At 42.3% G+C, this 24,803-nt stretch overlaps 1 protein-coding gene across 4 annotated transcripts in view; it reads right to left on the reverse strand.

Moving 5' to 3' along the window:
• LOC308629587 (general transcription factor II-I repeat domain-containing protein 2) overlaps window positions 1-24,803 on the reverse strand; it is a 55,452-nt gene that overhangs the window by 11,707 nt on the left and 18,942 nt on the right. For 3 of the 4 annotated variants that reach the window (XM_081257600.1, XM_081257602.1, XM_081257599.1), the window contains 6 exons: window positions 16,515-16,634; window positions 14,770-14,953; window positions 14,586-14,614; window positions 13,126-13,180; window positions 12,769-12,812; window positions 9,120-9,197 (listed from right to left, as the gene is read on the reverse strand). In XM_081257600.1, the coding sequence (XP_081113726.1) occupies window positions 9,120-9,197; window positions 12,769-12,812; window positions 13,126-13,180; window positions 14,586-14,614; window positions 14,770-14,953; window positions 16,515-16,634 (510 nt within the window). The remainder of the gene's footprint in view (window positions 1-9,119; window positions 9,198-12,768; window positions 12,813-13,125; window positions 13,181-14,585; window positions 14,615-14,769; window positions 14,954-16,514; window positions 16,635-24,803) is intronic. The other variant, XM_081257601.1, reaches the window with a different exon arrangement.

The raw sequence follows: 24,803 nt of genomic DNA on the forward strand, positions 1-24,803 counted from the left end.
TTCAAATTTCCTCAATTGTCTCATAAATGTCTTCTCTTAAAAAAACCTTTATATTTGGAAATAGTTTTAAACACAGAAAAGTTGCAAAAATAAAATAGTACAAAGAAGATCCATCTACCCTTTACTCAGATAACATGATGTTAACAATTTACCCTGTTGGTAATCTTTGTCTCTCCCTCCCCCCACCCCCAATCTATATAGAGAGATAGATGTATATACACACACTGTTTTTTCCTGAAGCATTTGAGGGAAAGTTACATACATTATGGACCTTTATCTCTGAACACTTCCGTGACTATTTCCTTAGAATAGGGATATTCTCTTATACGATCACAGTATAAACTCAGAGAATTTAACATATGAGACAATTTTATCTATTCTACCATTTGTATTCCAACTTTGTCAGTTGCCCAAATGTTCATTATAGCCTTTCCCTTTCAGTATGGGATCCAGTATGGGGGGTCAGGTCTTGTTTTTAGCTGTCACGTCTCCTTTAATATTGAATGGTTCCATAGTCTGTCTTCGTTTTTTATGGCATTGCCATTTCTGAAGATTTGAGGCCCCTCCTTCCCCCCCTTCCCCTCCCCACTAGAACAATGCTTATTTTGAGTTTGTCTGACGTTTCCTCACGGTAAGACTCAGGTCTTGCATTCTCAGCCAGAACACTGCCTAGATGACGGTGTGTCCTTCTCAGCATCTCACATACACAGGCACCTGGAATTTGGGGCTGGCAGGATTTTGAGTTGATAGGTCTCATCCTGCTGTGAAAAAATAAACCACCTAGGGGCCAATATACAGAGGCCATCTTTGGTTCATTTCTAGAAAACCATGTAACTTCAACGTTGCATCATCAAACTGGTCAGGCTGTGTAACACAGTCACAAATGTGACAAAGATCAAATCACTTACATATAAAAGCAAGTCACGCACCCATGTTGAATCTCATTACATGACTTTACCAAACAGAAGTTGAGGTAAGTCATTTAAAAAAAACAAAAACAAGTTGCCTCGTGTTAGGTTCAAGCCTAAGCAAGATCAAGAATACATTAAAAAAAAAAAAAAACCTACAAGTAGGGCAATGCATTTCTTTTCCTCCTCTTCCATTCCAAAAAGTAAAAAAACACAAACAAACAAAAAACCCCAGAACTAAATATCACACACAGTAAATTCAGTGTAGATTAACTTAAAATACTGACATGCTCTGGAAAGTGGGCATGGAGGAACAGACCTTTGAAATACTTCAAATGAGGAATTTTTTGAAGGATCATTTTTTGAAGGACCTGCTTTGGAGCACAAATTTCATCATCAAATTTGGGTTAGAGATATGGATTCATAGCCATTCCATAAAGAAAAAAGGCAAAATTACAAATAAGTGAGTGGCAGTGAAATTCTGACAGCTGCTACAACATGGAAGAAACTTGAAGACATTACACCTAGTGAAATAATCCAGTCACAAAAGGATAAATACTGTCTGATTCCAGTTATATGAGGCACCAAGAATAGGCAAATTCATAGAGACAGAAAGTAGAATGGGGGTTGCCAGGGGCTGAGAGGAAGGGAATGGGGAGTTATTGCTTAGTGGGGACAGTTTCTGTTTGTGATGATGAAATAGTTCTGGAGATGGATGGTGGTAATGGTCACACAACACTGTGAATGTACTTAATGTCACTGACCTGTGCATTTAAAAATGGTTAAAATTGCAAATTTTATGTTACGTATATTCTACCACAATAATATATATATATATATATATATATATATATATATATATTTTTTTTTTTTTTTTTTTTGGATGCACCGTATGGATTGCAGGATCTTCATTCTCTGACCAGGGATCGAATGCAGGGCCTCGCCAGTGAGAGCACCGAGTCCCAACCACTGGACCGCCAGGGAATTTCCACAATAATAATTTTTTAAAAAGGAAATGAGTGCTAAGATGACCAGTATCAATTTACCAAGAGGACAAGGGCTCTCAGGTAAATTTATTCACAGTTATAGCAAAAATATTCCTGGTCTAGAGTTTTGACAGCAAAAATCCTATGTACTGAATGGGTATCAAATGTGTTCAAAATGATCTGATAATCAGTGCTTTCAAGTCAAAAGTCAAAATTAATCACAAATTTTATTTTATACAGATTATTTATACAGATTATACAGGTTAATCTTACGTTGAATTTGCTTTCTAAAAACTGAGATCTAATTCACATACCATAAAATTCATCCTTTCAAAGTGTACAGTTCAGTGGTTTTCCATATATTCACAAGGTAGTACAACCTTCATCACTATTTCTAGAACATTTTCATCACCCCCAAAAGAATCCCTGTGCCCACTGGGGGTCACTCCTCACTCCCTGCTCTCTTCAGACTCTGTAACCACTAATGGACTTTCTGTCTCTATGGATTTGCCTATTCTGGACATTTCATATAAATGGAATCATACAATATGTACCTTTTTGTGTCTGGCTTCTTTCACTCAGCATTGTGTATTCAAGGTTCATTCATGTTACAGTGTGTATTGGTACTTCATTTTTTGTTTGTTTGTTTTAGCGGTAGGCGGGCCTCTCACTGCTGTGGCCTCTCCCGTTGTGGAGTACAGGCTCCGGATGCGCAGGCTCAGCGGCCATGGCTCACGGGCCCAGCTGCTCCGCGGTATGTGGGATCTTCCCGGACTGGGGCACAAACCCGTGTCCCCTGCATCGGCAGGCGGACTCTCAACCACTGTGCCACCAGGGAAGCCCCACCCATTTTTAAATTGGGTAGTTTGTATTTTTATTATTGTGTTGAAAGAGTTCTTATATATTCTGGATGCAAGGTCTTTATCAGATATACAATTTGCAAATGTTTTCTCTCATTCTGTTTGTGGTCTTTTCACTTTTTGGATAATATTCCTTGAAGCACAAGAGTTTTTAATTTTGCTGAAGTTCAATTTGTCTATTTTCTTCTTCGGCTGCTCGTGCTTTAGATTTCATATCTAAGAGACCATTGTCTAATCCAAGGTCACAAAGATATATGTCTGTGTTTTCTCCTAAGAGTACTGTAGTTTTAGCTCTTATACTTAGGTCTTTGATCCATTTTGAGTTTTTTAAAATTATTTATTTATTTATTTTTGGCTGCATTGGGTCCTCGTTGCTGCATGCAGGCTTTCTCTAGTTGTGGAGAATGGGGGCCACTCTTCGTTGCAGTGTGTGTGCTTCTCATTGCAGTGGCCTCTCTTGTTGCAGAGCACAGGCTCTAGGTGCACGGGCCTCGGTAGTTGTGGCGCCTGGGCTTCAGTAGTTGTGGCTCGTGGGCTCTAGAGCGCCGGCTCAGTAGTTTTGGCACACAGGCTTAGTTGCTCCGCAGCATGTGGGATCTTCCTGGACCAGGGCTCGAACCCATGTCCCCTGCATTGGCAGGCAGATTCCCAACCAGTGCGCCACCAGGGAAGTCCCGAGTTCATCTTTTTTTATATTGTGTGAGGTAGAGGTCCAAACTGATCTTTTTGCAGGTGGATATCCAGTTGTTCCAGCACCATTTTTTGAAAAGACTATTCTTTCCCCATTGACTAGTTTTGGGCACCCTTGTTGAAAATCAACTGACCATAAAAATATTGGTTTATTTCTGTACTCTCCATTCTATTCCATTGATTCATATGTTTATCCTCATGCCAGTACCACGGAATACTGATAATGACAGCTTTGTAGTAGGTTTTGAAATCAGGAAGTACACATCTTCCAACTTTGTTCTTTTTCAAGATTGTTTTGGCTCTTCAGGGTCCCTTGCATTTCCATATAAATCGTAGGAAAGTTTTCCAATCCATGAACACAGGATGTCTTTGCATTTATTTAGTTCTTTAATTTCTTTCAACACTGTTTTGTGGTTTTTTGTTTTTGTTTGTTTGTTTTATAAAATAGTGCAGCCACCTTTTAAAAAATATTTATTTATTTATTTGGCTGCACTGGGTCTTCGTTGCAGCATGTAGGATCTTTAGTTGTGGCATGCGAACTCATAGTTGCAGCATGTGGGATCTAGTTCCCTGACCAGGGATCAAACCCGGGCCCCCTGGATTGGGAACATGGAGTCTTAGCCACTGGACCACCAGGGAAGTCCCTGTTGTGTAGTTTTTAGTGTACAAGTCTTATACTTCTTTGGTTAAATTTATTCCTAAGTATTGCATTCTTTTTGATGCTGTGGTAAATGGAATTTTTTTAAATTTCAGTTTTTGACTGTTCATTGCTAACACATGGATATACAATTGATTTTTGTATATTGACCTTGTATCCTGCAACCTTGCTAAACTTATTTATTAGCTCTAATTTGTGTGTGTATTCCTTGAGATTTTCTATATACAAGATCATGTCATCTGCAAACAGAAATAGTTTTACGTCTTCCTTTCCAATCTGGATGCCTTTTTTATCTTCCCTAATTGCCCTGCCTAGGACCTCCAGTATAGTGTTGAAAAGAAGTGGCAAGAACAGACGTCCTTGTCTTGTTCCTGGTCTTAGGGGGAAAGCCTTCAGTCTTATTAAGTATGACATAAGCTGTATAGGTTTTCTGTAGATGCTCTTAATTATGTTGAGAAAGTTCCCTTGGATTCCTAATTTGAGTGTTCTTTTTTTTTTCTTTTTTTTAATCACGAAAGGGTATTAGATTTTGTCAAATGCCTTTTTCCTACATCTATGGGCATAATCGTGTGGGTCTTGTCCTTTATTCATTATGTTGTTATTCTACTGATAGATTTCCATATGTTGAATTGATCTTTCCTTCCTAGGGTCAATCCCACTTGGTCATTGTATGGTCAGGCCATTCAAGATGGCTGTTCTTCTGTTCTCTGTACATCCCCAGCTCGACAAGCCCCTGCTTCACTCACATGACTACCCAATCCTCCTAATTATAGGGCTTAATTAGTAACTGGTACATGCTTGTCCCCTGCCCCAGTGCTGGTTTCCTGGTTACTGATGAGCCAACCTGATGTTGATTCCCTCTATAAATGGTAGCCTCCTTCTCCTCCAAGTAGTGAAGGTTGCGGTTACGTGCTGCCTACTGATTGCCGCACGGTGGGGTGTTGCTCCAGGACTTTGCTTCAGATGTGTAAGATCCCCCTGCCCAATAAGCCACTGATGTCTCTGTCGCTGGGCTTTCTTTGGTCTCAAGGCTGGGCTTGCAGGCCTGTGGGGTGCAGCCCAACAGTCATGATGTATAATCCTTTTTATATGTTCCTGGATTCATTTGCTAGCATTTTACTGAAAAATTTTGTATGCCTATGAATAAGCGATATTTTCTGTAGTTTTCTTGTGTTGTTTTTGTCTGATTTTGGTATCAGGATGATACTGGCCTAACAGAATGAGTTTAGAAGTGTTCCCTCCTCTATTTTTTGTAAGAGTTTGTGAAGGACTTTATTATTTTTTTATTTGTTATTTTTTAAAATTTATTTATTTTATGTTTGGCTGCGTTGGGTCTTCATTGCTGCATGCGGGCTCTCTCTAGTTGCGGTGAGCAGGGTCTACTCTTCGTTGCGGTGCACGGGCTTCTCATTGGGGTGGCTTCTCTTGTTGCAGAGCACGGGCTCTAGGCACGCAGGTTTCAGTAGTTGTGGCATGCACGTTCAGTAGTTGTGGCTCGGCAGGCTCTAGAGTACAGGCTCAGTAGTTGTGGTGCACAGGCTTATTTACTCCGTGGTGTGTGGGATTTTCCCAGACCAGGGATCGAACCCATGTCCCCTGCGTTGGCAGGCGGAATCTTAACCACTGCGCCACCAGGGAAGTCCCGTGAAGGGCTTTAAACACTTGGTAGAATTCACCAGTGATGGCATCTGGTCCTGTGCTTTTGTTTGTAGGAAGTTTTTGAACTACTAATTCAAATTCTTGTTATATGACTATTCAAATTTTGTGTTTTATCCCTAGTCAGTTTCAGTAGTTTGTCCATTTCATCTAGGTTACTTGATTTGTTGGCATATAATTGTTTAGTGTTTGCGATAGGCAGATGGCCCCTCCAAAAACCTGTGAACAGATTATGTTACATGGCAAGGGGCAATTAGGCTGCAGATGGGATTAAGTGTGCTCATTGCTAACCTTCAGAAAAGATTATCTTGCATTATCCAGCTGGGCTCCATGTAATCGATGTACAGGGTATTTAAATGTGAAAAAGGGAAGCAGAAGAGTCAGTGTCGGAGCGGTGTGATTCGAGAAAGACTATGTTAATTCCTTGATCTTGGGCTTTTGTATCCATGTTCCCTTGGGCCTGGAAGGCTTCTCTCCCATATCATGCAGTGTCAGCCAGGAAGAAAACAGAATGGTACTGATGCTCTGACATCCATCAGCGTCAAGGAAGCCTGGGTGCACTATATCTCAGCACAGCTTGTACTGTGCACTCTTCATTTCTGGGGACCCTGGAGATGGGGTCCCTGCACATGTAAAAGACCTATGGGACTTCCGTGGGCCAAGATGTTATGTGTGTACGTGTAAATGTGTGTCAGAGGTCTTCTGAGAGATCTGTGTTGCAGATGGATCATGAGGTCCTGGTGTGGGTAGCTTCTGAGCACTGGTGGGGCCGTGTTCACTGGGGCTTCCCGAGGGCCAATCGCCATTCTGAGCAGGACACACTGATTGTCTTTTTGGATTTAAAAATATCTCCCAGGCTTCCCTGGTGGTGCAGTGGTTGAGAGTCCGCCTGACGATGCAGGGGACGCGGGTTCGTGCCCCGGTCCGGGAAGATCCCAAATGCCGTGGAGCGGCTGGGCCCGTGAGCCATGGCCGCTGAGCCTGCGCGTCTGGAGCCTGTGCTCCACAACGGGAGAGGCCACAACAGTGAGAGGCCCGCGTACCGCAAAAAAACAAAACAAAAAACTCCCTTACTTAAAGGATATAGACATCAATACTTCAGCATGTGAGTATTTAACCTAAAGGGTTACAAAAACATTCCGTGCTATGGAATATAGTCCACGATGTTAGGCAATTTGGAACTTTTTGGCATCAAGAAGGAAGCTGTTCTACAAAGATCTCTTGAATAGTTCTGTCATTTCCAAGCCAAGCAGGAGAAAGATTATAAATTCACACAATTTAACGTAAATGTTTTTCTTCAAATAATGTACTTCTTTCTGAAAAATTAAAATAGAACAAGTGCAGGTACATCTAACTTGTTCATTCCACTGATGCCTTTTGGAGCAGAATCTGTAAGTATCCTATCCCTGACTGTACACGATTTGATCAACACCAAGGTCATTTAAGTTCAAAAATATATTCTTGGGAGCCAAGACGTAATTTAATTAAAAGTAGTTTGTTCAAAACAACAGTAATTTAGAAACAAATGTTACACTGATTCTTCATGAGGGTCACATTCAACTCAGCAAGCACATCTGAGTGCTCAGTATGTAGAAAGCCCGGGCGTGGGGCTCCAGGGCAGGAGTAAGATGCTGTGTTTCCTGCCACTAGCTGAGGGAGTCCTGGCAAAAGCATAGATAGAACACAGCAGGTCACACTAAACGCTGGAAGCTCCCTGCAGGGGTTGAGATTCTGACTGTGCCCAGAAAGAAGCGGGGGAACTCCTCAGTGGTCTGCAGGGTAGGAAGGGAGTCACAGGGAGGGATCAGCTTATATAAAAGCCCCGTGGAAGGCGGATTCAGGGCACGTTCAAGGAATCACAGACCGAGCTGTGTGTCTGAAGAGCCCAGGGAGGGTGGTGGCTGCAGAGGCAGATGAAATAGGAGGGGAGACCAGAAAGAGCAGTAGGAACATGGAAGGAAACTGGGACTTTACGGGTGGTAAGGAGTCACAGACAGTGTGGGTGGGGGAGAGAGGTGGACAGATCCCAGTTTTCAAAGTACAAGTGACTGGGGTGGGGTGTGTGGGATGGATTGAAAAGAGATCCTCTGCCCAGAGGGAAGGAGACTGGTCACAAGGGACAGGCCGGGGCGGGGGGGGGGTGGACGAGGGTGGGGTGGGGTTGGCCCAGGACAGAGCAATTACAACAGAACTTCCATTAGTCTCTGCCTTTAGATTTTTTTGAAACAATTTTTTTAGCGAAAGTGTCAGAGCTACGTAATGCTGCAGAAAAATTTTCAAAGTTAAGATTTTGTAGGAAACATTTCCAATCTGATAATGTTTGAGGATGTGACTGCAAATTGTCCTGCACTCTGTCTCCATTCCCAGCGGAGCTGGAAGATGGAGAAAGAATCTGCACACCGTACGGCAGTCACAGCGACATGATGGTACCATATCGTCAAACTGACATCATGCTGGGGTCCAGCGGGATTTTGGTCTTTGGGTAGAGAACCAAGCCACCTAACTGCACACAGCACCCACCTGTGCCAAGTTTGGAAAGTTTGTGTATTTGGTAACAATTGTCTTCTCCCCATTGAACTTGTATGCTGTCAATGAAACAACTATTAAGAAAAGGCACTTGATGGACGTCCCTGGTGGCGCAGTGGTTATGAATCCACCTCCAATGCAGGGAACACGGGTTTGAGCCCTGGTCCGGGAAGATCCCACATGCCACGGAGCAACTAAGCCTGTGCGCCACAACTACTGAGCCTGCGCTCTAGAGCCCGTGAGCCGCAACTACTGAGCCTGCATGCTACCACTACTGAAGTGTGTGTGCCTAGAGCTCGTGCCTCACAACAAGAAAAGCCACTGAAATGAGAAGCCCACGCACGGCAATGAAGAGTAGCCCCCACTCGCTGCAACTAGAGAAAGCCCACGCACAGCAACAAAGACCCAACGCAGCCAAAAATAAGTAAATTAATTAATTTAAAAAAAAAAAGAAAAGGCACTTGAATTTCTTAACTCATCTCCATCTCTTTTAACACTTACTATTTTCTCAGCAACCTAGGGGACAGACTGGACAGAATTAAGGTGGGAATATTTTAGAACACACAAAATAATATTTAACAGACAAACTCTAGTAAAATGCAGCCTGAAATGGCTTTACATTCATGGATGACTAGAATCGTGTGGATTCAGGCTAAGTATCAATACAATCTATTTTATGACTGTAAAATTGTTTACCCGAATGGCACTGTGTTAGATCCTGGGTAAATGTACATGGATCTTTACGACTCTTTTCCTGTTTTTCAGATGGGTGCTAATTAAAATTTTCCATCGCAGATAACTTCTAAAGAAGAAAATTATTATAAAATGATATTACCTTGCATACTATATTCATAGTAATTAGGATCTTCTGATTCTTTCTTGACTGACATAACTGTTGCTTTCGGTGAAATGCCTTTGAATGCAATGGAAATTATAAAATTATGTGTTAGGCTAGACTTACGAACAGAGATATGACTGGCTAGTATATCTTCCAGGTTCTGTTTGGATTAACACAGCAACACTGCAATCAGCAAAAGAACTTGTAGCTCATGCACTAGGAACAAATGGTTTATCCATATAAAAATATAAATATAAAATAATAATAAAACAACATAAAGCAAAGAAGGAAGGGAGGAGAGATGGATGGAAGGAAGGAGGAAAAGAAGGGAAGGAGAAGGAGGTCTAATTCCCAGTTTGGGGAAATTTTCCCTTTCAAGATGGATGTATTGTACATGCATTTATATGCAATATAAATATTGCAAATATTCTGCTGTAATGGGGCCCAAATTGGCACAGATAATCTTAATTTACTTACCACAACAAAATGAATTTCAAAACCTGGGGAAACTACATTGGTAAAACCAAAAGGCTTTATCAGGGAAAGGTGTAGTAGATGGCAAAAATTAGCCACGAATGTCTTCCATCCCAGTATATACACCTGTTTGCAATGTAACTTTCCCACTCCTATTTTCTAGAAGTGGAAAACTACTCCACCTTTTAAATCTAGGCCTGGCCATGTGACTTGCTTTGGCCAGTGGGATGTAGGCAGAGGCTTGAAAAGCGCTTGTGCATCAGCGTCTGCTGTTTTTGGAACAGAGTTGCCATGTGGCTGAGCCTGGAGGATGTGAGACCAAGAGGAGAGGTAGGCCCAACTCTGGCAGCTGAGGCCTCGGCCCCAGGAGTGAGGCCAGCCCAGACCAGAAGGACGGCCTGGCCAACACACAGAATTGTAAGAAAGACTAAATTATTGTTTGAAGCCACTAAGTTCTGGGGTGCTCTTTTATACTGCAATAGATAACTGATACTGAAGTATACATATAATTTAACTGTGAAAGTTAACAGAAGCAAAAACAAAAATTGTGACAAGCTCAGGATTTCACCGTTCGGCATTAATTTACAAGTTGGGGGGGAGGTCTTCTGAAAACCTTTAACAGCTCTGTTGGCATAGGGATAGTAAGATTGGGTATTTACGAATGTGACTGTCAGAAAGAAAAATTTGTTAAACTGAGGAACAGAAAGGACACGGCCGATGGCCCTATCAGTGAAATGGATATTGCACTTGAGCAAGCTGAGGAAATTGCTCAGAAGTGGGACAGAAAGGTAGTCTGATGGAAAGGTTAAAGGAGAGCTCACAAATGGAGGTCTACTTGTGCATAAAAAAGAAAAAAGCTTTTTACATGTTTGTAAGTGATCTGAAAGAATTTCCACAAGTTGGTTAAGAGCTGTTGCCCTTAAAATGGGGATGGAATTTGAGGTGCAGTGAGATTTAAGAGAGATGGAGCTTTGAGAGGGGAGGAGTGAAGAGGAATTTTACTTATTACTACTTATTACACTACTTATTACCACTGACTACACTGAATTTTTATTTAAAACATGTATAACTTTTGTAATTTATAGTAAAACTTTAAAGTACAAACATTTGATAAATATGTGACAGCTGGGCTGTCAAAGAAAAATTTCTTTTCAATGCAGGCAACTGAAAGCAGATTTGACGGTGCAGAATGCAGAATTGCTTCAGCCTTTCCTCAAACTATGAGGGGGGAGGGGGAAATTCAGAAGTTAAAACCATTTAAACGTTCTGTGCAGCAAGTGCTACACAAACATCACAGGAAATAAGGCCAGTGGATGGTCAGCTCACAGAAGCCTGAAGGCACCTGGAAGCAATTCGTATCATGAAATCCATGGTAGAAAGTCACCTATCAGGGAGCTTGTTTATAGGGAATCACATCTCCAAAGAGAGGCCTCAACAAAAGAGGCCTATTTTAAGGCTGGTGGGAAACGCTCATCCACCCAATAGCTGGTGAGGAGGGAAGGGAAGGCGGTAGGGCCGTGGATCCTTGAAAGGGCCCCCCGGGGAGAGCCGACAATCCCGCACTCCCACCCCATTTGTTTTCCCGGTTTCTGAGAGGAGACTGTGGCTTGGGGGTTTTAAATTCTCTGTTACCAACTGAGATGCAGGCAGAATGTATCTGAGCTTGGAAACGCATCCAAGGCTAAGATTAAAGGGGCAAGCGTGTAAGGCGTGTCGTGTGTAAGTGGGACGAAGATGCCACAGCTGAATTCTGTTGGCTGAAATATTTGGCTCCTTTTCATTGACTTGTGTTGGTTTGACCTAGAATAACTAAAATGGACAGGCACTCTTATTTTTCAGGCTGACGTTTAAGGTGGGGCTTCTCCCAAACACATGTTTATCTGTGGATAGGAGTGACCCTGGGGTATGACAAGGGTGGATTCAGGCTACTCCTGCCCCAAGGGACTGGGGAGGCAGCTGAGCATAAACCACACCTGACACCTTCAGCAAAGCTTGTGCTCTGACCTCCATTTCACTGGAGGTAACATCTCTCTTCGCCTTCTCTCTCCATCTTTTCTTAATATTGACTATTTTTCTTTTACGTTATCTCAGATTTAACTTTAACTTTACATTTGGAACTGTTTATTTCTTATTTCTATGTTGCTTTTCTAAACATTATTAACTTCTCGTTTTACCCCGTATAGTCAGCTTGTGTTCGTCTTTATCTTTTTGAGGTTTGAGTTTGTTTTATGTACTTGTTTATTTTAGGTTTTCTAACGTTTCTACTTCTAATGCTTTCAGTATTTTTCCATCCCTTGATTAAACATTTGAGTTAAAATTTTTTTTTCTATTTTTAACCTTTAACATTTTTCCTTCTAATGACATTTTTTTTTTGAGGTGTGGGAGAGCAGGGATGGGGATTAACTACTCTCACCATCACAGAGGAATTTTTTTCCCAATATACATTGTCATAGTAATGTACGTCTATTGTAGAACATTCAGAAATGACAGAGTGTAAGAAAGCAATAAAATAAGCTATGTCCAAAAATAAAAACACTGCTTTATTCATAAATCAAATTCATATTCCAAATGTGTATTCAAGACTTTTTACTCATTTAGCAGTCAAGTTCTAATTTCCATATAATTAAAATAATAACTTTGTCTACAAATATATCTACTTAATAATATCTTAGTACCTAATATTTATTGAATTAGAAGGCTTTTTTTCTAGATATTTGAGTAAAATATGATTATTCTGCAAATAAGGCCCCCGTTGAGGTTAATTAGTGCCCTATCCTCATTATCTTGTTGATTCTTTGGGATTTTCTACCCAAATATGGACCAATATATCATCTGCAAATTAAAGACAGTTTTAGTTTGTCATTCCCAATCCATATACCTTATATTTCCTTTTCTTGTCTTATTGTATTAGCTAGGACTTTCAGTATGATGTTGAAAGGGAGTGATGAGAGGGGACATCCTTGCCTTGCTCCTGCTCTTAGTGGGAAAGATTCTAGTTTCTCAGCATGAAATATGATGTTAGCTGTAGGTTTTTTGTAAATTTTTTTAAATCAAGTTGAGGAAATTCCCCTCTATTCCTGGTTTTTATGGAAAGTCCCATTTTTAAGTAAAACAAAAGGAGTCAAATAATGACCCGCTGAACACCTGATTCTACAAGCATCAGTGTACATACCAGAATCTTCCATGGGTTCAGTCTTCACATTGATGGGGGCACAGCTAAAAGGAGAAGGGAATGCTGGTCAAGATGGGCAGAGTGAGAACTGCCCAAAGGCATCTGGACACACTGAATCTAATCCCCAGATCTCCACACCATCATAGGTTCCCCTCCCCCCATCAAACTGAATGCAAAGCTACCTCACCTTTAACGTTGTAACAAATTATTAAGAAAGTTAAAGGTGTCCATAAATATATTCTCATAATCCCAAACATCCTTTTGAATAAAGAATATGTAACAAAATAAGACATTCCATAGCCTAAAAACTAATACATTTGGGTTAGATGTGGACTTAATTTTTTATTTATCCCTTACCTTTCACTTGGTGATGTCACTGATCTCTCAGCATCTGTTACCACCCCAGGCCCACCTGTGCATGAGTAAAAAGACACACGCTAGCCCCTGTCTGCACCTTGAAATATGACAACATTCAGAGGCATATAAAGAAAAAGTGAATACAAAGAGAACAGAATTCCTGGCTCTAGGTCATCATGGAATAGCAGCCCCCGGGGCCTGGGCCATCTGTGTGGGCACAGTGGGGGCCAAGGAGCAGACCTGGGCCGGAGCGACCTCCGGCGGGTTACTAAGCCTCCTCATGCCTCAGTTTCCTCATCTCTAAATGGTGGTTGGGTGAGGATTAATGAATACATGCAAAGTGCTTAGAACAGTGCCTATCACAAAATAAGTGTCAGCAGCTATTACCATTATTCTATAATGACAATACAAGCCACCTGGGACAACAGTTACCTGGGCACCTGCCACCCCTCACCCTCCAGTCCCTCCTTTAATGTGAGCTGGGGGACCCCAGGAACTCACAACTGCTCCAGAAATACCTGCTCTGTGAGTAGCCCACGCACAGGAGTGTCTCATTGCCCTCTGTACCCCAGGGTAGTCCATGTGGACAGACCCTCCACCCACCCCTGCCACCTGGCTTCTATACGTATATAGGCTCAGCATAACACCCTCTTTAGACCTGGTCTTTCATGAACAGCTATGGCCCAAGGTTTCCAACTATGATCCAGAATAATAATCTGAGAAAATAAGGAAGTGGGCATAGATGGATCTCTAAATGCTCCTGGTAAAATTACTGTTTTCTTTTTTGGTCCCTTCATCAGTTAAGAAGCTTATGAGGGGTCCTGGTTTCCCAAACATGGTCTCAAATACCCTGCACATAACTTTCTGCCCGACCGCATAGAATGGGCTTCCCGGGGGAACCAAGCTATTGAGATCCTGCTTAGCTTGGGGGCCAGCTCCTCCAGGAAGCTCTTCTGACCACACAATTCTAACCCCTTCCGGGGGCTCTCAGGGATTTCCTCCACGGGTCACCCCTGGTTCTCTGAACAGTCTCTTTCCTTCTCCCAGACCATGTATCTCAGAAGCACGGGAACGGTCACACAGCCCAGACCACTCCTGAATCCCACAACGCCTGGCCCCTTGTTGGTGCTCAAAGACCAGGAAGTCACTCCAGCATCCTCATACTCCTGTGCACATGGACAAGGTAGATCTCCTGCCCTCCGAGGGCTGGACGCAGATGCTCGCCGGCCTGCGAGCTGACGGGAGGGTGGCGTCCCAGCTCTCAGGCTGGGTATGTGTGTTTCCCTGAGCTGTAGTCCCTGCAAAACATCCACCCCGGGATCAGAGGTGGCCTCCTCAATGCAGGAAAGACAAAGCATGAACAAGCTTTAGAATGTGCCAAACTTGCATTTTAATTAAGAAAAGCAGAACCGGTTTAGCAGTCCGGGGCAGTCTGAGAAGTATGAGAAGCTGTCACTTACCTAGCTGACTCACGGGACCCAGGAAGGGTCTGCAAGAAAACCAATACTGTTACCTGACATGAACATGCAAGACGGACAGATTAAACATCTGAATAACCAACTTCTAAACATAACAGGACAGAATTAACTAACTGAAATTAAGCTGTCAGTGTATCAGCTGTTAGGAGGGGGTAGAGCCTATCACCTGTTGATAAGGAATGAAATCCCCGCTTTGTTCTCCAAAATCCACTTCAGGGTTGCAAGGTCGTAGTTCTCAGGGTGTTGAAAGGGGACCCCTTCCGGGAGCCCCTGCACCACTATGGCTGCCTGGTCCGTCAGCATCTTCTCGTAAGGAACAGGCACCATCGCTGTCGTCCCCAAGGCTTTGCCTAGAAGAAGCAGCAGGATGTCTTGAAACAATATGAGCATAAATCCCTGATAGTCAATTTCACTTAGTGTCATAAACACAGGTGGTGATATTTGGTTCTGAAATTTATTAAAAGCTTAAAGTGTCCTATGCCTCTATATCTCAAGTTAATAAAATTTCCGACCAAAAGGCCAAAAGAAAAAGTATAAAATGTTTTCCTTTAAATCTTCACATAAAAGAATATAATAGGTTGCATAATCTATAAAAATATTGGAAGCCCACCAGGGGCTTCCCTGGTGGTGCTGTGGTTCAGAATCTGCCTGCCAATGCAGGGGACATGGGTTTGAGCCCTGGTCCGGGAAGATCCCACATGCCACGGAGCAACTAAGTCCGCGAGCCACAACTACTGAGCCTGTGCTCTACAGCCCGCGAGCCACAACTACTGAGCCTGCGTGCTACCACTACTGAAGTGTGTGTGCCTAGAGCCCGTGCTCTGCAACAAGAGAAGCCACTGCAATGAGAAGTCCATGCACCGCAACGAAGAGTAGCCCCCGCTCGCCGCAACTAGAGAAAGCCAGCGCGCAGCAACGAAGACCCAACACAGCCAAAAATAAATAAATAAAATAAATAAATTTATTTAAAAAATATTGAATCACTTTGTTGTACACCTGAAACTAATATAATATTGTAAGTCAACTATATTTCAATAAGTAAATTAATTAACTAAAAATAATCTATTTCCAAAAGAAAGAAAATAATAGGTCTTTTTCTCCATTCTCTTGGAGGTTGCACAATTCAGGGTGCTCACCCTGGTGCACCCAGGGCTGCAGGGAACACCCTGAGGTTACTCAGGCTGCAGCCAAAGAGGATGAGAGCCCTGCCCAAAGCTTAACTGTCCCTGTGTCACACTGTACAGATTGGGCCAACTTGCCTGTAGAAAGCTGAGTCCACCTGGGGATGTGTCGGTCTCTCTGCACTGGCTGACCAGCCCCGAGGTGCTGGAGCTCCATTTCTCATATGGAAGTGTAGCCTGAGACCCTAAGATCCCCTATGCTGGAGGAGTTCCCCAAATCCAAATGCTCACAGGGACCTGCAGGTCACATAGATGTTTGCAGCTGTCTAGGAATGATGATCCAGGCCCTAAGATGCTAAGGTGCTTCTATCACAAGTACAACACCTGCAGACTTCCTTGTTATCTAGCTTTTTAAAGCACTGTGTAGGTATTAAAAAAAAAAAATCCCTGTCTCCATGCCTGTGGGAAGATGTGGGTAGGTGGGGAAACCAATGAGGATGAGGCTGGTGCGTGAACCAACCATGAACATCTGTAATAACTGCATGGCCATGGGGAGGGGGCTCTGCAAAGACTGAAGGCTGATGAATTCAGAGGTTCCAATGGACCAGAAGAGACCAAGTGGTCTTCCGTAAGAAGACTTGATCTGGTACTTAACTGGCTCCTCCCTTGATGTGAATGTGGATTTTTCCAACATTAGAGATGGTCTAAATAGTCACGCTGATAAAATGATTTCTAATACCATCTTCTGTAGTGAACTATTCAGATAATTAATGCTTAAAGTGAGCTTTACCGTAACAAAAGCAGAAATAGTCCTCGACAGCTTTTCTGAGGATTTCCGTTTCTCCTGAATCAATCTGCATCCTGTTGGCAGGGCCTGGGGGTTTCACCTCCTGCAGCCCTTCGGCAATGCCTGTAAACGAGTGATCAGTACAAAGTCAGTATCCAAGTATCTGTACTGTACATTTCCTTAACGTCCATGCTTCTGGTACTGAAAGGAAAAAGGGGGAAAAAAGGAATAGACATAAAACAAGATCTTTTTTTTTTTTTTAATAAATTTACTTATTTATTTTTGGCTGCGCTGGGTCTTTGTTGCTGCGCCCGGGCTTTCACTAGTTGCAGCAAGAGGGGGCTACTGTTCGTTGCGGTGCGCGGGCTTCTCACTGTGGTGGCTTCTTTTGTTGTGGAGCACGGGCTCTAGGCGCGCGGGCTTCAGTAGCTGTGGCGTGCGGACTCAGTAGTTGTGGCTCACAGGCTCCAGAGCGCAGGCTCAGTAGTTGTGGCGCACAGGCCCAGCTGCTCTGGGACATGTGGGATCTTCCCGGACCAGGGCTTGAACCCATGTCCCCTGCATTGGCAGGTGGATTCTTAACCACTGCGCTACCAGGGAAGTCCAAAACAAGATCTTTTAATTTAAAAAAAACAACACAACAAAGAACAGGCTATTTATGATGAACAGGATAAAATAACATAGTGATCATCTCTGAAATGAATCTATTGATAAACAATAAATAATTCAACATATAAGGAAATATTAGTAGTTCAGAGGAAATGGTAACAGAAAATTGTTTGCTGGGAATTCCCTGGCGGTCCAGTGCTTAGGACTCTGCGCTTCCACTGCAGAGGACTCGGGTTCCATCCCTGGTTGGGGAACTAAGATCCCACAGGCCGAGCAGGGAAGACAGAAAAAAAAAAAAAAAAAAAAAAGAAAGAAAGAAAATTATTTGCTATCCAGTCTGCAAGTGACAGTCACTGTGTAGGAAGACCCTCAGCACTGGGCAGGTTCGGGACCAGCCCCCCAGCCAGCTGCTACTGCAAAAGTTTTGAAACTGTTTGTTTTTATCAGGGTTAGTCAGGACACAGAAACCACACATTAATTTGAACAGGGAAAGTTTAATAAAAGAATCATTAGTGGGACTTCTCTGGTGGTCCCAAGGTTAGGACTCTGTGCTCCCGATGCGAGGGCCCCGGGTTCGATCCCTGGTGAGGGACCTAGATCCCACGTGCCATAACTAAGAGCCTGCATGCTACAATTAAGACTTGGTGCAGACAAAAAAAAAAAAACCAAAAAAACAGAATCGTAGTAACAAGGATGAAGTGCTAAGGGGTAATGAGAACTCTAAACAACACACAGGTAACAGACAGCAGGAGCATCGACTACCGCAAGGGCTGAGGGAGCAACTAATCCTGGAAGAGAGTCCCCCCGAGGCTGAGATCCAGGCCTCTCTGGGGAGGAGGCAGAGTCCGCAGGGGCGCCACAAGCTGGGGCTGGCAAGCAGGGACCCATCCTCTAGAGGTGCTAGTGGAAACCACTGGCAAGTTGCCCCCGGCTTGCAGCCAGATTCGCTGTTGCAGGGAAGCTGTTCCCTGGGGCGGTGGCAGAACTCTGGAAACCACCCGTGGGGTGATGCCAGCAGAACTTTCTAGGAGGCCCCTCTCTCAGGCACTGGTGGAACTAACTCCTTGGGAAACTGCTTGTGGGTGTGGTGCCCCTGGGATCTCTCTGAGAAGCTTCCTTCTGGAACTTTCGGGAACTTCTGTGTGACTTGCTGGGCAGCCGGCCAGGATGCAGGGGAGCCAACTGGACGCTGTGTGCGGCAGGGGTGCCCCTGGGAATCCCAAGTGCAGTTGGTCACCGCGTGCTACAGGTACAAGCAGGTGAGAGCCCACTGGAAATGGGTAGAGAAGTGCCTTCCTCCTCCAGGGACCTCCTGAAAAACCTCCAAGGTAGGTCCTGGCCCAGCTGCCAAGGGAGAAATGTTTACAGGGTCCAGTTCCAGTATCACAAGGCAGGACAAAGAAGGGTGGACTTGGAGTAGAGAGGCAGTAACCTGAAAACCGTCAAAGTGATTTCTTGGGCCTGAGAGGCTTGTACAATGGAGGGTCAAATGTAAGGCAAAAATCGTGCACAGACAGAATTATACTTGAAAACCCTCAGACATCCAGGAAGTACACGATATATATAGTTTTGTGTAAACAATTCTGCAAAGCAATTCCTAGGTATGTTCACATATCAGAACCAATTAGGCTAAAAGAAGGAAGCAGGTGAAAACCTATGTGTGTTTGGTCATTCAAACAATTTTGGCCCACAGGTAAAATAAGAGGTAAACAGAATAACTGACAGTACTGCCTGCAGGTTTACTCCAGGGGTCAGTGAACTACAGCCTGGGACCACATCCTGCCCATGGCCTGTTTTTTGTATGACCTGTGAGCTAAGAATGGTTTTTCATATTTTGAAATGGTTAAATAAGTTCAAAAGGACTTACTTCATGACCTGAGGAAATAACACGAAATTCACATTTCAGTGCTGTAAATAAAGTTTTATTGACCAGGTGCATTCATCGCCATATCACCTGCTTCTACTTTCATGCTACAAAAGCAAGGTGAGTGGCTGCAACAGAGGCTGTAATGACCCAGAGACTAAAACATTTACTATCACTCCCATTACAGAGGAAGCTCACCAGTCCCTGGTTTACTTTATATTGCTTTAATATTAAGCACTTATAACCCTAACGCAGGTTGATTCTCAATTCCTTCTGTTTTGAGGATTAAATTTGTGAATGCTTATACAACAGGGAGTTGGTTTCTAGCTTCAGAAGGCAGGTAAATGTGTTTTTGATGCAATTCCATGGTAATTTTTCCTAACTTTCAAGACAACTTCTAGAGAAATAACCATCACATATTCGAGAATGACACCCAGTATTACTGTTCCAGCGATGGCAGAGAAGTGTGTATTTGCCAGGAACAATGAATGATAAGCTCTGGACAAAATGAGAAGATCAACTACTTGAAAGCACGGAAGAACAACCAGAAACAAGCGAAAACAGGAAGGAATGCTATCCTCGAAAGAAGGGAAGCACACATATGGAATGAGATGCACATTGACCTGGATTTTCCCCCATGGGAACTCCTGACTTCCTGTGGGACTCGGGGAGAAATAGAGCTTAACCAAAAAGCAGCAGTCTTAGTGAAACGAGGAAATCTATGTCACATATCAGGACTGCCATTGTGGTTAGACACTGAAGGGGAAATTCTGGAGAAAATGAGTCACGGAGGTAGGAGACCCAGTATCATCATAGCATCTTCCCTCAAATTCTTGCTTCGTCTCAAAACTGTGCAAGCAGAGGGTGAGGCTTTAAGGAAAAGCAACATCTGGAAGGTAAATTGCTGAGCAGAGATTTAAACAGCTGTGTGGTGCTAGAAAGACAGGGTTTGGTATTCAAGATCCACCAAGTTCGAGACACTTGTTTAACACCTTGTGGAACTAAGGGGCACATCTTAGGAGGAGGGGGTGCCTTCTGAGACTAAGAGGGATGCTCTAGGGCCAAGGACAACTCTCATCCACATGGGGACAGGGTGACCTGCCAGTAACTTAACTGCCTGCCAGAACAAAATGCAATTTTACTTAGCAGATTTTTACAACATATCATGCATAATACCCAGTATAAAATTAAAAATTAGTAGGAATGTGAAGAAGCAGGAAAATGTGACCCATGACCAAGACAGAAAAAAATATCTATAGACGTAGAACCACAAATAACCCAGATGTTGAAATTACCAGATAAGGACTAAAACAACTGCTATAAACACATGAAAGACTTTTTATAGGGGTGGTGAACACAACAAATTAATATAAGGGAAATTGCAACAGAGAAATGAAAATGCTAACCAGAAAAGGAAGAAAGAAAATGGAATTTTAGAAATGGAAAATAATCGGAAATGAAAATTTCACCAGATGGACTTAACAGCACCCTGGATATGGCTGAAGGAAGAATCAGTGTCCTCAAAGAAATGCCAATAGAAACTATCCAATCTGAAAATTGAATACATAAAGAAAAAGTGTGTGGGGGGGGAGGAACAGAGCCTTAATGACTTGTGAAACAATAAATAGCAAATTTCTGGACTTCCCTGGTGATGCAGTGGTTAAGAATCCACCTGCCAGACTTCCCTGATGGCACAGTGGTTAAGAATCTGCCTGCCAATGCAGGGGACACGGGTTAAAACCCTGGTCCTGGAAGATCCCATGTGCCGTGGAGCAAGTAAGCCCGTGAGCCACAACTACTGAGCCTGCGCTCTAGAGCCCATGAGCCACAACCACTGAAACCCGCGCACCCTAGAGCCCATGTGCTGCAACTACTGAAGCCCGCGTGCCTAAAGCCTGTGCTCCACGGCAAGAGAAGCCACCGCAATGAGAAGCCCGCACACCACAACTAGAGAAAGCCCGCGTGCAGCAACGAAGACCCAATGCAGCCAAAGACAATTAAAAAAAAATTAAATAGCAAATTTCCTTCTCTGTGTAAATTAAGAAGAGAATCAGAATAAATATTTGAAGAGATATGAATGGCCAAAAATGTCCAACATTGATGAAGACGCCAACATGCAGATTCAGTAAGCTCCACAGACCAAGTGGTGTAAAAACAAAGAAGGCTATAAATAGGCCTTTCATGGCCAAACTGCTGAAAACCAAAGATGAGACAGAGCTAGGGAAAAAGATACATTACCTTCAGGGGAACAAACATAAGAATTCTAACCTGACTTTGTTATCTAAAACAGTGGCAACCAGGAGGAAATGGAATGAAACTTTTAAAGGGCTGGAGGAAGAGAATTCCCTGGCGGTCCAGTGGTTAGGACTCCATGCTTTCACTGCTTAAGGCGCAGGTTCAATCCCTAGTCGGGGAACTAAGATCCCGCAAGCCATGCGATGCGGCCAAAAGAGAAAAAAAAGGGCTGGAGGAAAAAAATTGTCAAGCCAGATTCCATATCGAGTAAAAGCAGTCTTCAGAAAACAATAAGGACCTACTGTATGGCACAGGGAACTATATTCAATATCTTGTAATAACCCATAACGGAAAAGAATCTCAAAAAGAATATATAAATATATGTATAACTGAATCATTTTGCTGTACACCTGAAACTAACATAACATTGTAAATCAACTATACTTCAAAAAAAAAATTCTTCAGAAACGAAAGCAAGGAGAATGATGTTGGCAAGATGGCAGACTAGGAAGCAATCGGCCTTCCTTCCTCCACAGATACACCAAATTAACAATATACGGACCAGAACACCTCTGTGAGAACTCTGCAGACCAGCTGAGAAGCTATGGCACCCCAGCCATTGGAAAACCAAGAAGAGATTTTAGCACAGGGGTAGGAAGGTTTGCAGCATTTGCTGTGCCTATTCATGCTTCTCCCCCTATGTGGCATAGTGCAGAGCAGCTGCGAAGGAACCCCCAGATTGGGGCTCCTCCCTTGACGTGGAAACAAAAGAGTGGACTGTGTGTCCAACATTCTGGCTTGTCTGGGGGTTACTGGAGGAACTGATTTATATCTTGCTTGACTCAGAGCACTGACTTAACTCAGAGCTGCAGTTCTGTGGGAGACACCAGGGGGCGAAAGAGATTCAAAAAGGTTTGAGAGGTTCTAGAACAGCCAGCAGGGCTGATGGGTGGTCTTCCCCGCACCGAGCCAGTAAGCAAGGACTGGGAGAGGCGGTTGTCTTTTCAAATGCCCAGGAAAAAATCCCAGGGGGAAAAAAAAATTACAAGGCATACAGAGAAGCAGGGAAACAAGGCCCACTCAAAGGAACAAAATAAAACTCCAGACACCAATTCTAAAGAAATGTAGATCTATGAACTACCTGACAAAGAATTAAAAATAAAGATCCTCAATGCACTAAAAGAGAGTATAGAAAGACAACTAAATGATACATGAACAAAATGAGAGTACTGACAAAGAGGAACTATAAAAAAAACCAAACGGCACTTCTGGGGCTGAAAAATACGATAACTGAACTGAAAAATTCATTAGAGGTATTTGAAGGCAGACTTAGTCTCGTTCCATGCTATAACATGGATGAAACTTCAGGATGTTATGCCAGAAGTAAAATAATCCAGGCGTTAATAGTGTAAATACTCTATGATTCCACTTAGATGAGGTGTGTAAAATAGTCACATTCATAGAAACAAAGGAGAATGGTGGTTATCAGGGGCCAAGGTAGTGGGGGAAAGGGAATTGTTTATTTAGTGGATATAGAGCTTCAGATTTGCAAGATGAAAGAGTTCTGGAGATCTGTTTCACAACAATGTGAATATACTCAACACTACTGAACTACCATACCCATAAATATGGTTTAATGGTAAATTTTATGTTTTTTTTAAACCACACATACACACACAAATGAAGGCAAGGTAAATACATTTTCTGATAAACAAAATCAGAGAGGGTTTCTTACTATTAGACCCACACTAAAGGAAATGCTAAAGAAAGTTCTTTAGGCTGAAGGGAAATAATTCCAGATGGAAATCCAGAGCTACAGGAAGGAAAAAAGGGTATTAGAAATGGTACATATGTAGGTAAATATAAAAGATTATTTAAAAAAATTTTGGAAAGTGATTGCTTAAAACAAACATCATAAGGCGTTGTAGGATTTATAACATATTAGGGCTAGACAGAAGTAAACAGAATTATACTGTTTAAGGTTCTCACATTGTAGGTGTAGTAGAAAAATAGTAATTTTAGGTTCACTGTGACAAATTAGCAGGGCATATTATAATCCCAAGAATAACCCCCCCCCAAAAAAAAACCTAAAAGAGCTAAAATGTCAATAGAGGAGATAAAATATAATACAAAAAATTTCTCGATCTAAAATAACAGGGGGTTTCCCTGGTGGTGCAGTGGTTAAGAATCCGCCTGCCAGTGCAGGGGACATGGGTTCGATCCCTGGTCCAGGAAGATCCCACATGCCGCAGAGCAACTAAGCCCATGTACCACAACTACTGAGCCTGTGCTCTAGAGCCCATGAGCCACAGCTACTGAGTCCTCATGCCACAACTACTGAAGCCCACTGCCTAGAGTCCGTGCTCCGCAACAGAAGAAGCCACCAGAATGAGAAGCCCATGTACCACAATGAAGAGTAGCCCCCGCTGGCCACAACTAGAGAAAGCAGGCGTGCAGCAACGAGGACCCAATGCAGCCTAAATAAATAAATAAATAAGATAAATTTATCAAAAAACTAAATAAGAAATAAAATAACGCAGGAAAGTAGTCTCAAAGGAACAAAGAACATATGAGATGAATAGAAAAGAAACAGCAACATAGAAGCCTTAAACTAAACCATATAAATAATGACATTAAATGTAAATGGATGAAACAATCCAAGTAAGAGTCAGATTTTCAGACTGGTTTTTACAAAAAAGACCTAACTGCATGTTTACAAGAGACATAGTTTAAATATAAAGTACAGACAGCTGAAAGTAAATAAATAGAAAAAGATGTGCTACGCAAATATTAGTCATAAGAAAGCTGGTGAGGCTATATTAATACAAGACAAAGGAGACTTCAAGATCAGGAGGATAAATGAAACAAAGAGGAATATTTTGTGAGGAAAACAAGGGTAAATTCAGCAGGAAAACATTACATTCCTAAATTTATATCTGATAACGTTCATATTCATATCTTCAACATGTGTGAAGCAAAATGTACTAAGCAAAAGGAGGAACAAATATACAATATAGCTGGCTATTTTTAACAATCCTCTATCAATAATGGATAAAATAATAGGTGAAAATTGGAAATGATACAGATGAACTGAATAACATTTAACAACTTGACCTAATTGGTCTTTTAACTGCAGAATCTAAATTTTGTTCAAGTGTACATGGAATATTCACCAACATAAATGATGTGCTAACTGATAAATTAGGTCTTGATCAACTCAAAAGGATTAAAATCATACAGAGTATGTTTTTGGATCACAATGGGATTTAACTAGAAATCAATAACCCCCAAATTTCCAAATATTAGGAAATTAAGCAACATGCTTCTCAGTAACCATGGGTCAAAAAGAAATTACTAGGGTTCTTAGAAAATACTTTGAACAAAATCATAATAAAACACAACATATCAAAGTCTGAGGATTACAGCTAAAGCAGAACCTAAAGGAAAAATTATAACTTTAAGTACTTTTTAAAAAGCTCAATGACCTAAGCTACCAAATCAAGAAGCTAGAAAAGAAAAGCAATTAAATTAACTTAAATAAGGAAATAATAAAGAGCAGAAATAAATGACAAAGAAAACAAAGA

This window comes from Mesoplodon bidens, assembly GCF_964165515.1.
Source record: "Mesoplodon bidens genome assembly, chromosome: 15".
NCBI lineage: Eukaryota > Metazoa > Chordata > Mammalia > Artiodactyla > Ziphiidae > Mesoplodon > Mesoplodon bidens.